Here is a 14,182-nt window from a genome sequence, read left to right on the forward strand (position 1 = left end):
ATAAAGCGCCCATCCCGTCAGTCCATACGCATAGAATCAGTTGTGACACAGTCAATTATCTAGTAATGATATCTCAACTTGCTAAAATTGTCTTAGCACGATCTTCTGGTTGTGACTTTGTCCTCCTTGGAACCAATTGGGTTTGAAGGTAAATTAGCTCTATCAATAAGCCATGGAATATCCCCTGTCCGACGATGTACAGTACATGATCACTTGTGTTAACGGAGAGCTTGTCTGGGGAGTGGACTCCCGGGGAGGTTCATGGCGTCTTCTTAATTTGATCTCCTCCACACTCCTTTTGTTAGTGCGAGGCACGAGTCCGGTCCACTGCATCCAGAGTGTAGAAAAAGGTTGTGTGTGTGTGTGTGTGTGTGGGGGGGGGGGCTCATTGGAAGATATTCTTTAGCGTGTCTGTAGAACAAAAGGAAATATCTCATGTCCAACACTTGGTTTATCTCTGCCGGACCAAAGGATGATAACTTTTTTAAAAGTCAATACAACAACTTATTGTCAATATACCTGTATTTACCAACTATGTAAGTTATATTGAGTACAATCAACTTTTTTTATCCACCGACATCTGTGAATTGCACATTCTGGGGCTTCACATATTACATGATACAGAGTGGTAGCACCAACAGACCAATGATGTTCATTAGACGAAAATTGCTAAGCATAGTATCTCAACAAAGTCTTGTTACAAACTGAATGTGTATCATATGATTATGAGTCTGGTAAAATCATTAACTTTAACATAATTCTGTTAAAATTTAATTGATCAATATTTCAGTAATTACATGATCCTGCCAAAGGCAGTGCTGCCACCTACTTGGGAATTAGGATACCACTAGCCAATACGACTACAACAATAAAACGCACTCCACCGGAATGTTCGTTTACGATAGTCAGGCAAGGTACTGTATCCCTCAACATGGTAACGGCATCAATGGAGAAAGGAACAAAGTAATATTACAGAATGGAAGCATTCCTTGGGAAGATATTCTCTGGCGTGTCTGTGGGACAAAAAGAAATATCTCATGTCCAACACTTGGTTTATCTCTGCCGGACCAAAGGATCATAATCAAATAGGCCCGTTCTGTAATACAGCTTTGAGCGCTTTTTCTACCGAGATCAATTGGATGCCGAAGACAGAGTTCGCGCACGTACATGGAAATGTCATTTGATTTTAGTATCTGTAATGGTCGGGCTTGAAAGGTCCAGCTTGTGGGAGGCCGAGGTATTCTGCCTGATCTGAGCTGAGCTTCGTCAGTTTGACACCGAGATGATCAAGATGGAGACGGGCTACTTCCTCATCCAACTGGAAAAGAATAGAACATTTCAATGTCAGAAAGTTTGGAAAGTCAGAAAGTCTTGTGATGTAATTGATGGCCACCACCTATCCTTTACTCTTACTGGAGCCAAAACAACCCTGTTGGAAAATTTCTGAACGTCAATTGTGACAACATGTCTCGATGTAAGGAATTGACATAAGCGCTAAATATGAAGGATGGCAGCACAGGTGAAGGCAAGATAGTAGGTTTCCCAAACAAGTGGGTACAAAAAAATAACGGAGATACAGTTGGGTATTTTCCTGAGGAGGTGAACTTACATTTTTGGGCAAGAAGTGAACTCCAAGCGCATACTGATCTGCCCTGGTCCACAGCTCTATCTGAGCCAAGACTTGATTGGTGAAAGAGTTGCTCATGACAAAACTGGGATGTCCGTGGGCACAGCCGAGATTGACAAGACGGCCTTCTGCGAGCAGGATGATATGGCGGCCATTGGGAAGTGTGTATCGTTCAACCTGAAAGAAAAATCACGAATTAAAAAAGATTGAACCAATAATGTGGAGTTTATATGAATGCTGAGCACTATTTTTTGTCCTAACTCGGCATGAAAGACACATTTTTGTTGTAGTAGTGTGTCCCCTCCCCTACTGCTTGATAAGACGACCCTGGACTAAAGCCACAGTCAAATCAAGAAGCTATGCAGTTGTTTTTCTCACCTGTGGTTTCACTTCGGTCTTCTTACAATTTTCTTGCAGCCATGCAACATTGATTTCACAATCGAAATGGCCGATGTTACACACGATGGAATCCTCCAGCATCTGTTTAAAATGTTCTGGCCCAAGGATACCCTTGCATCCGGTGGCTGTGACGAAGATTCTGGCCTCTTTGACGGCTTCATCTATCGTAGTGACTTCAAAGCCTGAAAAAAAACAGATTCTCATTAAATTCATCTGAAATAATCTCCATTTATAATTTATTAATATGTTCTGGATTTGGGCGGACAGGCCTCTTCATGAAACCAGTGACGGATTGATTGAAGCCCTCACCTTCCATAGCTGCCTGCAGAGCATTGATGGGATCAATTTCTGTGACGAGCACTCGGGCTCCGAAAGCTCGAAGAGCATGCGCGCTGCCCTTTCCTACATCACCATAACCAGCGACGACGCACACCTTGCCCGCCAACATAACATCGGTGGCCCGCTTGATTCCATCCACAAGCGACTCACGGCACCCGTACAAGTTGTCAAATTTACTCTGAAAAAGTAACAGTAGTATGTAATATCCAGCAATAACAGTTAAGTGTATTCAAATACCTTTTGTACAGTCATACGATTCACCTACAGTGGAACCCCCCTATAGCGGACACCTCTCTATTAACGCAACTGATTAGGGACACTAGTTTCGGTTCCTGATTTATTCAATCAGATTATGACAATCATTGAAATTATGTATTATTGAACCCCTATTGAACTCGATCAATACGAACCTTTGTTACTGAATCATTGACATTGATGGCAGGGACTTTAAGTTTTCCAGCCTTCATCATTTTGTAAAGATTATGGACACCAGTGGTGGTTTCTTCAGAGAGACCTTTGATGCCTGCAATGAGAGAATATGAAGAATATTACAGTGAGCTCTTGTGGCCTTGTTAATCTCTACGCTGTGCGTTGGATGCATACCTTTTAAGAGGTGGAATCACAGACACAAGGAATGTAGATTTTTCTTCAGAGCAAGGTTATTGGAATAAACAAATGAGTAAAAGTCTCATCCAAACAGGATGACGAACATCTCTTACATGGGGCTGAAAGTAAGTGTCCTCACCTTTAAGATATTGGGGGTATTTTTCGTGAACAAGATTTGTGAGATCACCACCGTCGTCCAAGATCAGGTTGAGAGGTTGACCATCAGCGAAGATGAGCGTCTGTTCGATACACCAGGCATATTCCTCGTCAGTCTCGCCCTTCCATGCATAGACGGGCACGCCAGTTTTGGCAATGGCTGCAGCAGCGAAGTCTTGGGTGGAGAAGATATTGCAGCTAGACCACTGAACCTGTAGAAATAGTCAAGGGTCAAAGCATGAGAGAATCAGGCAAAATCTTGCACTTTGAATTGTTAACCCCCTTCTCACTGGCTGACCCATGGTCTCAAGAGATCCACCCCCTGAAATCAACCCACTTTTTGGTAAACTATTGAATGAAGGAACCAACTTCAAACCTCAAATAAAAGGGTCCAACAAACCAAAACGTATTGATATAGTGGACATACAGGGCAATGAGTACAATGGGTACTGATGAAGTGTTTTAGTTTTAAATAAGTATTATCATCGTACGATTAATCTATACTAACATCAGCGCCTAATTCTGTAAGAGTCTCAATCAGGACAGCTGTCTGGACAGTCATGTGAAGACATCCTGCAATCCTGGCGCCCTTCAGTGGTTTAGCAGGGCCGTGACGCCGCCTCATCTCCATCAGGCCAGGCATCTCATTCTCGGCGATCGTGATGGAACTGCGTCCCATTTCTGCGAGATCCATGTTCGCTGAAATCACAAACCAAATCAAATTTAACAGCAAACCACAACTGTCTCTTCTTACCATATGTGTTCTAACAATTAGTCGGCACCAGTACGTACCCATACCAATTACACCATGCAGACAAACCTTTTTTCAGATATACATGCACGTATTCTATCAAGTCTTATTGCAAAATTTTAAGCATAGCCCTTACCCCCCCCCCCCCCCCCAGTCACAATTTCAATTCTAGCAAAGCCAGGCAAGGTAGGCCTACAACAACCCATATAGATTGGTATAACATAATGCCAATCAAAGGATAAGCAACGCAAACAAAAAAATCTGGTTTAGACAATGACATTATATAAAGTTTATCTTAGTTGTGCGATATGATTGAAATTAGCGACAAGCTAGATGACCAGTCTAATCTGGTCTCAAATGACAAGATAACAGAACTGGTCATGTTTTGTAACAAGACCGGTTTGATCAGAGATCAATGCAGGTCAACAGATCCAGAAGAAACTAGCCTTTCTTTCAATGACATAAAAGTCACTTCACAGGGTCCATGGGACAGGCTTGCAAATTTCCCATTAAGAAAATTGACAAGTGCTGTCACAGTATTATAAGCAGTGCAGATGTCATCCGCATTACAGCTTGCCAATCAGAATAGATTTCAGGGGAGCAACTCCACCCCAGCAGCTTGATTGACACCAGACAGGCATATAACTGGGACAAGACTTTTCGTTACGCTGGGATGGGTCGGAAATTTCTGTCTAGTTTAGGGACATCCACCTGACCTAACCTAATTGGGACGAGGGCGTCCTCATGCAGGATGCAAAAACCAGGAATATTGCTGCTAATGACATAACGATACCAGCGTCCCCGACATCGCTGGTGGCTAGGCAGCAAGATAACACGGTCAGAGGTCGCGTCGACGCCCACTGAGTGTGTTGTAAGCCTACACGGTCTTATAAAGAATGGTGGGCTATAGACTGCAGTAATTATAGTTATACACCTACTACATTGGCCCGACGTCTGATGAAGACATTGTCGCCACGTCGAGCACAACATTCTGAGCGCTAACACTAACAGGTCATCAGGAACAGTGGAAGAAGACCACGGCATGCATGCACATGGCTGGCTGGCTGGTAATGGCATGATGACGTGGTCGGATGACAGCATAACATCACAACTCGTCGACCGTCCTTGATGATGAATGACGATGGCCGTCAAGCTGCCAAGCTGGGTTCGGTTTGAATGATTTACAACTATAAGGCAGGCCTAATCACACCCACCTATCTGACCTAGTAGCAAAAGCGACATTCCACTACAGAACACAAATGTCAAAGTAGGACTCAAATCTCACAGTGTATGAAGCACATACAAATGTACATGTATGATGTATGTGCACACACACGTACACACAGACTAAGAGAGAGCATCATCAATATTTTTCAACCACTAAATTTCCGCAAAATAATGAAGTAACATTTCTTTGATCGATGGGTATTGAATTTAAACACGGAATACATATTGACAACAACATTGAAAATTAATGACATATAAAAATATCGGTGTTCTCACCAACTTTGAACGGAGGCTTGTTATCGCCGGGTCCTGGTGCTGAAGGCATTTTGTATGGCGTGATCTGACCTCGGCAATGGAATATGCTAAAGAGAGGCAGAGTCAAAGTTTCACCATTATTTATGCTGTGCTCATTAGCATAGATTTGTAAAAGACCGAATGATTGGCTCCTTGTTCAGCACTTCAGCCAATCCTATAAGCTCTTCTACGAACCTTTGCTCGAGTCATGTGACTCCGGCAAACTCGGCCATTTTTCAACCAGGAAGCAAAATTTTCACAGATTTGGGAAGAAAACAAGATTTTTTATCATGTCAGAGGCATATTTTAATGTGGATTGCGGTTATTTGGAAGGCCTTGTTCGAGGATTCAAGGGAGGAATCTTGAAACAGACCGATTATCTCAATCTGGTCCAGTGCGAGTCTTTAGAAGGTAACTAACCAGTCAAAAAAGGCAAATACTGGCAAGAGACATGATGACCTCATGACATCAGACATGATAATTGCAGTAGCCTGATGTTGCTGCTCACTAAATGAACATGGCCCTGGTTCGTTTGTCTTCAAGGGACCAAACAAAACAATTGAAATGTGCAGGATCGCAACATTGGTGGTGTTCAAGGAGAGGCATGTTTGGTTTTTTTCTTCCAGTTGATTGATATTTCAATGGATATTGTACTAAAAAACCACTTCTATCATTTCAGACCTGAAACTTCATCTCCAAAGCACAGATTATGGCACATTTCTTGCAAATGAAGCCAGTCCTCTCTCTGTCTCAGTCATCGATGATAAACTAAAAGAGAAGTTGGTTGTGGAGTTCCAACACATGAGAAACCAGGCTGTGGAACCACTTGCCACATTCCTTGACTACATCACGTAAGGTTAATTCTACTGAATTGACATATCAAAAGGTGTGAAACAACAGCTGGTTGGCAAGCAGATGTCATCTGTCATGTCTGATACACCCCAGGAAGTTACATCTGTAATGGCAGTAAAAACTATATATTTGCTGAGTCTAAATGTGAGGCAAACAAACAGACGGAACAAGCTTGGTGAAGTCTTGGTAAAGCTTGGTTACTGTTCAACTTAGTTTTTTTACCAAATTTCAATCTGCTTGATTTTAGGTACAGTTACATGATAGACAACATCATCCTTCTCATCACTGGCACGCTACATCAGCGATCTATATCCGAACTCATTCCAAAATGTCACCCGCTTGGAAGCTTCGAACAAATGGAAGCCATCCATATTGCAGCCACTCCAGCTGAACTTTACAACGCTGTACTTGTTGATACGCCCCTAGGTAAGAAGTAGGAATTTTAGGAGTGAGAGAATAAGTCGGATATGTTCCACAAAACTCGCATATCATCAGACTCGGAGCATCTAAATTTCAGAATCGGAGAGAAACTTTATAGCTTCCACTTGACAGCCAAAAGAAGTTACATCTTTCTACTCCTCATGAGGTTTTGACTTTGAGAATTTGTGGTGTAACAGTTTCTGTCTTTTGATTAATTTTCAGCTCCCTACTTCATTGACTGCATATCTGAGCAAGATTTAGATGAAATGAATATTGAGATCATTAGGAATACACTATATAAGGTGAGCCTCTCCTATCCTTCATCGTGCCGAGTTCATCTTTTTCTTCTGTGTTGGCTCTTGCGCAATATCCAGAATTGCTGATGTCTACATGAGATGAAATCGGTTGGTAGGTCAGGTCTTTTTTCATTATTTAATAAAAAATACCAACAATTTTTTGTTTTTTTTGGACCCAAACTATCCACTTACTAAAATTGGCGTGGCCTTTCTTATTTTCAGGCATATTTAGAGGCCTTCTACAACTTCTGTGAGCAAATCGGAGGGTCAACGGGTGACACCATGTGTGAAATACTTGCAGTAAGTAAAACTACAACAATCACTTTGTGTGCCTTGATGAGAAAGTAACATGATCATAAGGTTTTATGTTTACATTTATTTGCTTGAGAATTACCCACGGATGGCCTAGGCGGCCGTTATTAACATCGGTGTCTGTTGTAATCAGCGACAATAATGTCCCCTCTCATACCTTGCTATCATAATCCATCTTTCCTTTTAGTTTGAGGCTGATCGCAGGGCATTCATCATCACGATCAACTCGTTTGGCACAGAACTGACCAAGGACGACCGCAATAAGCTATATCCCACATGTGGCAAGCTTTACCCAGATGGTCTGGCGGCCCTCGCACGGGCTGATGATCAAGATCAAGTCAGAGCAGTAGCAGAATATTATGCTGTATGTATTTCGTTATTTGTTATTATGAATTCATTTGATTTTGCCAAAGAAATTATTCAGAAAAAAAGATGAGTTGTTTCTATATGAACTTGACAAAGTGAAACTTAATTCATAGATCAGCATAACCTGACTGCACAGGCTTACTAAAGATCCCACCAGTGGGGTAACTTGTGTAGTTTTGAGTCCTCCTGTCAACATTGGATTGCATTGCTTATCTCTGATGTCCCTGTGATTATTGCAGGAGTACCGTGCCTTGTTTGAGGGAGCTGGCAACAACCCGGGAGAGAAAACACTTGAGGATCGCTTCTTCGAACATGAGGTGAGCAGTTAAGACAGTTTCATGTTCAACCTTACCGCTTCAAACTCTTGCCGAGTCATTGGAGGAATTATTGCCAGTAATTTCTCTCTTGCATTATTTTTGCAAGCCAATACCCCAAGGCACTCAAGTGTAGATCAGGTCTTGGTTGAAGTCGTGCCACTGCATTTCACAATAGCGGTGAGTATTTGATAAATGACAATGTGAGCATTGCTATGATCTGACACTAAACACATTGAGGCCTGACATGATTTTCTGTCCACTTTCAGGTCAAGTTGAACGTGTACTCGTTCCTGCAACAGTTCCATCACGGCGTCTTCTACTCTTACGTCAAATTAAAAGAGCAGGAATGTCGTAATATCATCTGGATATCGGAGTGTGTCGCCCAACGCCATCGAGCAAAAATTGACAGCTACATTCCTATATTGTAATATTCGGTGCTATTTGTTGGGAAGTTTTGAAATTTTACTTTTAAGAACGTGTTCTCATCCCCAATTCCTTATGAGAAGTTGAAGTGTAATAGTATGTCCTTTTCTGTGTGATTTCAAAATAAAACACGTCTAACATTGCTCCTACCGACCAGTGTAATTAGAATTATGTGTTAATTTGACGACAGACTAGTACAATGCAATAGTGACTGTAGGTTTCATAATATGTGTTAGAGTAAGTGCATGTAAATATGTAAATTTTTGGTTGTTGAACATGTTGAACAAATATTAAATGATAGTATTGGTAGCAGAACAGATGGACGGACACAAACAGATACTAATGTATATATTGATGTATATTTATTCTATATGCACTAAGTGTGTTGTGATGATTAGGGCCTGAATATAACAGGCCCTATAGGGCGGCTTGATCCCTTAAGTTGTCTCAACTGAATTCATAATATCCTGGGAATTCCAGCCAGAAATTGTTAAATGTGAACTGTAAACTCCTCTGTTTTCATGACCCTAACATTTGAAATCTGAAAATTACATTTTCGCTTCAATTTGGGGCCATAAAAATGAAGGGGTTTACATTGTAGAATTATTTAGATAAGTATAGCTGTTAGTGTTCGTCATTGATGAGGTGTCAAGTCCAGTTTATTGTGCTAATCAAGCAAACATGAAATTTAGTTTATCAGTTAATGGTAGTGACAAACTATTCTTACTGTTCAGTTTCCAACATCTGCTGGCATTCCTGTTGCCATTCAAAAAATTGGTTGAGGGGGCAGGGGGGCGGCAGCACGAAGTTTCATGCTTAGTCTTCAGTTGTGTTTGACCTTCCTAAGATGTAACCCTCATGACTTGGCCCAGGCTATGCCCCTGTTTATTAAACGTTTTGGTAAAAGACGGATGAATGGGATGTCTTGGATGGGAATGGGATATCTTTCATCATCATATTATCTAGTCTGCTTCTCAGTGAGCCTATTTGGGGTGGATTTCCAAAAATTCCACAAAAGGTGGTTTGTGTTTTTGCGTCTTCAAAACCGGCAGATACATGTATCCATGGAGCTAGCCTGATAGGGTTACTGTTGTGTATGTGATAATGTTTAAATGTCTCTCATTTTCAAAGTGTGTATTACTCAATTTAGTTGCATGTAGAGATATATTGTTGAAATTACCAATGCTTGCGTTTTCCTGTCAACGGCATCTAGTGGTAGCTGTAAGGAAACTCACCAAACTTTAATTGTGGCTTATTTCAGCCAAGTCTATGGTCATCATTTGGAACTACTAGAATTGGGAGTGAACAAGGAAATGTACTTTGTTTTATGTAGCATGATCTTGTGGCCATGTTTGGCAACATTATACGATTCCATACCATATAGTAATAGTTGGTCCCAACCCTGTGCTGCAGTTCTGCAACCTGTTCATTTGAACTGAGTGTCTATGAATCTTAAGGCCAGACCCTATCAATGTGGGCACCAAAAGTTGATAAAAAACTTCAATGGCATGTGCCTTAAGACAAGGAATTAGCGTAAGCTGGTGAAGTGCTGGTTGAAAGAAAAACAGGCACAATTCACAGAGTAGGGTTTGTTCCAATCACATCATCATAACTGATAGACTCACAACACTACTACATTCTAATAATCCACAAGTAATGTAATGTACCAATCATCCAATAACGAGATGTGTAGTTATCGCACATCAATATAGAGGGCTCTCCACCACCGACAAAGTGTTCCAAATGTAGATATTTCAGTCCATATATATTCATTAGGCTTGGGGTGTATAGTATGCCATAACACAAGGCATCCAGCATCGCCCCATATTATTATTAGAAAAGTACCTCTGGTTGATGTGTCATCCTACTACAAAAAATGTGCAACATAAGGTGAACTACCTTAAAAGTTTGGCATGTTGTCCAGAAATTCCAGAGATGTTGACACAAAAATGTTGCCGTAGGGTTTCGCTTTCAACCGGTAGTTATCAGTATCATCATTCATAAAAGTCTAACCACACCATTCCAGTTCAAAAACAATTTCTGCTTATTTCTTCATCAATTCATTAAAAAATATTTTATTCAAGTTTATTATATGTCCATAAAGGGTACACTTTAGTTAGTGGTATCTTATAATTGCTCTATGTAGGCTTCTTACGCTAAAAGTATGTAAACCATCACGTTTACTACTGCTTACAGCGTTACCTGACCTTGGTCATTCCTTCTTCAATTTCCTTTAGTTCTTGTTGTTCCAAAATGATTCCAAGGCCACAAGTCCTATGACATTGCTAGCCAGTTTGTTAGCATTTTAAAGACATTCCTCTTGGTTTAACTTGATAGTTTTCGTAGCGATTATGGTAATATTGTATCGTGATAAATTAATAATAAAGGAGGATACACACCACAAAATATATGTACTTGTCTTGCATTCTCTTTCATGTCAGGATGACTGGTCCAGTTTCACTGGCCAATTTGCTGCTGTACCTTGGTCTTCAGTCAATGAGGACTAGTACTGTTCTTAAGCTGGCTGATCAATCAATCAGTTGCAATCTTCAGCCCAAGAGCACTTTACAGTGTTTTAAGGTGCTCAAGAGATTTTACTCGTTTCTGGATAGTTTACATTGTCGGACCCTGGAGCCAAGACCCCATCACCAAGAGTACCATAACGCAATGTGTAAAGGGTAAGATTTGCAGCGGCTGACCAGCTGCTTGTCAACCTGTGCTGTTAGATGGTGCAGTTATACCATATTGGGTAGCTGGGTGCCTTTCCCACGACGAGCAGGAGCAGGATCTTGAACCAACAGCTGTACTATATCGTCCAGGTAACTGGGTGCCTTACGACTAGTTAAAAATACAGAGTGGCGCTGGCAAAGCCTTCAACCAAATGACGTTTCGAGCAGATATTGGGACACTTTTCAACACTACTGCTGCGCTTCCAAGAGTGACAGTTGCCGATACAAATGTCTGTCCTCAATTCATATATTCAAAAAGTTCAAAGTAATTCCAACACTTCTGGGACCATACTGGTCGGGATTTTTGTCATAAGAGTACTTCCACTGGTCTCCTAATTTTGCTTGGGGAATGGGACGAATTTAAGTTGCAAAATTGGTGCAATAGTTCCAGCAGCATCATCCTGTCCTGACATATAGAACATACAGAACAACAACAAAATAACTTCCATCAACCCAATTTTATTTAAAGATTAAATTAAATTAAGTACGAGATTTTAACGAAACCAAACCCAACTACAACAATACATAAATGAAAACACCATACATTTCCCACCCGCCCAAAGTGAATCCCACAAGTACTTTACATAAAAAATAACATTATACAATATATTACAGATGATAACTGCTCTTGAGAAAGATTTTATTCATGCAGAATTTCTGAAATGACTGCTAATGGTTTTGCAGATACAACAGAGGCCCCCTATTTCGCCCAGTTAAAGATGACTACAGGTGACAGGATTTCTCTAAGCTGAATACCATTACCAAGACTGCAAGAATAGTCACGTGTTTCCTCTAAAACACCTTAGATTCCAATCACCACGGTCCACCTACAAAAGCCTTCATCCCTTGTGGACCACAATCTCAAAGCAGTTTATTTACAAAATGTCTGTCATGTTGTCCTATATCGCATGCTGTTTATGATTCCATTGGATTCTGGATAACGATCAGCATGTAATCCTTTTCTGAAAGACAGAGGAGAGAAAGGGGTTAAAAACATGAACATATCGAGCAGTAACCCAATTCGAAAATAAATCGATCATCAGACAAGCTACACAACGGTATCAATTTAAAGCAGGTTTCTTTGCCCAAGAGAAACAGAATTTTGGAAAGGAAAGCTCCTCCAGAAATCTATGTATTCTCTTTCAGATCATGACATTCTCAATCCATCAGAATTCTTTCTAACCTAACCCGGGACGTTGTAAATTCCACGTAAGGCATACCCGACCAGAACAACTGTAATTCAAACCCACAAACTCTCCGACAAAATAATAGAAACATTATCTTCATCAACTATTTCTCAAATAAACGAAATAATCCATAAAAGTCTTTGACCCAAGTCTCCTGTAACCATGCCAACATAGGAAACTCAAAATACATAAAAAAAACTCTCCCAGTTACAATGTATGAAGACCGCCACAAACTGATAGAAAGTACCAATTACCAAACCAAGAGGAAAGCAAAAATAAACAAGTAGGAATATGTCGTAAAGTGTATCCACAGACACCAACCTTTTTATTTGTACTACGTTACACTTTTCAGGCAAATCAATGTAAACTCTTTTTCTAGAGAAAAGAATTTCACACACTGAGGAAGACTTAAGAACAACAATCTCTTGTATGATGTACTTCTATTTTGATTGCCAAGCACAATTTTCATGTCACACTCCATAAACAAAATTACATACATGTAAAATTGGTCAGAAATGATCAATTTTTCTTACCTGGGGCTACCATGATTTCATTTTTTTTCGATCGGATTCGCAGGAATGTGAGGTCATTTTGTGGATCAATATCTCGCACTGTAGCCTTAGCTTTTGACGTCAGCTGATGAATTAGCCCAGCACATTGCACTGTTGTTGAATTGTCCAGAGTGGTCTTGATTGGAATTCCTGTGAAAATAGAACAAATTACTCAAATGTTCAGATCAAAAATTCCCTCTGTTTGTATAGCAAGAATTGTGAAACTTACATGTACTATCATCATAGCGATCAACAATAACCAGGACCAAGAAGTCCAACGTGATATATCTTTTGAATGAATGTATTGTTACTGTAGTGTAAACCCACAAACTCATGAACTTAGTACTACTTACCATCCGAATTTACAACAATAACTCCAGTCACCCCACGATGGACCTGGATCCTCTTGAGACACTCTTCTACTTCAGACTGAAAAAAAAGACAAAGTTTGTTGAGTAAAGCTGTAAAGATCTTGTGCTTACGCCGTACGGACCCTCGGCCATGGGCTGGCAAAACGGGGGGGAAAAGTCACTCACACACTCACACTACTAGTCTAGTCACAGAGTCCGAGGCCAAGAGGGGACTGGGGCCGTAAAATCATTTCAAAATTGTAACCTGTGATCCTCAGTGTTAATCAAATAATTGTATTTTTTTAAGCCAAATTGATAGTAGACATCTGACATCTACTATCTAGAATTCATGCAGTGCATTGCATTGTACATTGTTGTAGATCACACAGCCGGCCAGGAATGAGGAATGTTTTGACAACACAAAAATTCAAGAGATTTATTGAACAATTATATTCTATTAGAGAAAGATAATCGACATAAATCTTATATCACTGTTTTCTAGAACATTTAAATTACCAATACGTCAAAAGAATTTATCGGGAAAAATAATAAAATTTGGTCTAAAAAGCAAATTTGTGAGAGACTTACCATTTTGACTTGCTTTCTTGACGTTGCTATGTTTCCTTCTGCGCCTGCTCAGTGTTTCAGTTTTACTTCCGGACACCTGCTATAGCTATGAATAGATGGCGCCACTGTACGGTTCAAGGTGTGACCAGGTTGTGACCTGCTTGGACAAGAACACTTTGAATCAAAGTGAGGATTAATCCACGATAATCTACATCGCTTCCAAGACAGCTCTTAGTTACCGTACTTAGTTACTGTATATTTAATGTAGAACAGTAGATAAAATCTTTTACGGGGGTTTAAATCCTTCAAAATTAAGCTTGGAATAGACTAAGACGAAGACAAGACTTGGATGGAAGAGGACCATGCGACAACAATCCCTTGGCACGTGTGGCAGGAAAATATAACTACATGTA

The 14,182-nt window shown here is 40.4% G+C and overlaps 3 protein-coding genes across 3 annotated transcripts; 1 reads left to right on the forward strand and 2 right to left on the reverse strand.

Annotated features, from left to right (window-relative positions):
- Positions 1 to 504: 504 nt before the first annotated feature.
- On the reverse strand, positions 505 to 5,474 carry LOC135495748 (adenosylhomocysteinase-like). Its single transcript, XM_064784631.1, has 8 exons — positions 5,382 to 5,474; positions 3,636 to 3,826; positions 3,111 to 3,339; positions 2,776 to 2,888; positions 2,336 to 2,543; positions 2,006 to 2,208; positions 1,610 to 1,804; positions 505 to 1,318 (listed from the first exon to the last, which is right to left on the reverse strand). The coding sequence occupies exons 1-8, from the start codon at positions 5,428 to 5,430 to the stop codon at positions 1,187 to 1,189; spliced, it is 1,320 nt and encodes a 439-aa protein (XP_064640701.1). The 5' UTR covers positions 5,431 to 5,474; the 3' UTR covers positions 505 to 1,186.
- Positions 5,475 to 5,615: 141 nt separating this feature from the next.
- Positions 5,616 to 10,793, forward strand: LOC135496110 (V-type proton ATPase subunit d). The gene is made up of 8 exons (XM_064785247.1): positions 5,616 to 5,810; positions 6,079 to 6,250; positions 6,499 to 6,677; positions 6,894 to 6,973; positions 7,190 to 7,267; positions 7,467 to 7,643; positions 7,885 to 7,962; positions 8,229 to 10,793. The coding sequence occupies exons 1-8, from the start codon at positions 5,690 to 5,692 to the stop codon at positions 8,388 to 8,390; spliced, it is 1,047 nt and encodes a 348-aa protein (XP_064641317.1). The 5' UTR covers positions 5,616 to 5,689; the 3' UTR covers positions 8,391 to 10,793.
- Positions 10,794 to 11,557: 764 nt separating this feature from the next.
- Positions 11,558 to 13,889, reverse strand: LOC135496111 (dynein light chain roadblock-type 2-like). The gene is made up of 4 exons (XM_064785248.1): positions 13,791 to 13,889; positions 13,206 to 13,281; positions 12,835 to 13,002; positions 11,558 to 12,076 (listed from the first exon to the last, which is right to left on the reverse strand). The coding sequence occupies exons 1-4, from the start codon at positions 13,791 to 13,793 to the stop codon at positions 12,030 to 12,032; spliced, it is 294 nt and encodes a 97-aa protein (XP_064641318.1). The 5' UTR covers positions 13,794 to 13,889; the 3' UTR covers positions 11,558 to 12,029.
- Between the last annotated feature and the right edge of the window lie 293 nt (positions 13,890 to 14,182).

This window comes from Lineus longissimus, chromosome 11 (assembly GCF_910592395.1).
Source record: "Lineus longissimus chromosome 11, tnLinLong1.2, whole genome shotgun sequence".
NCBI lineage: Eukaryota > Metazoa > Nemertea > Pilidiophora > Heteronemertea > Lineidae > Lineus > Lineus longissimus.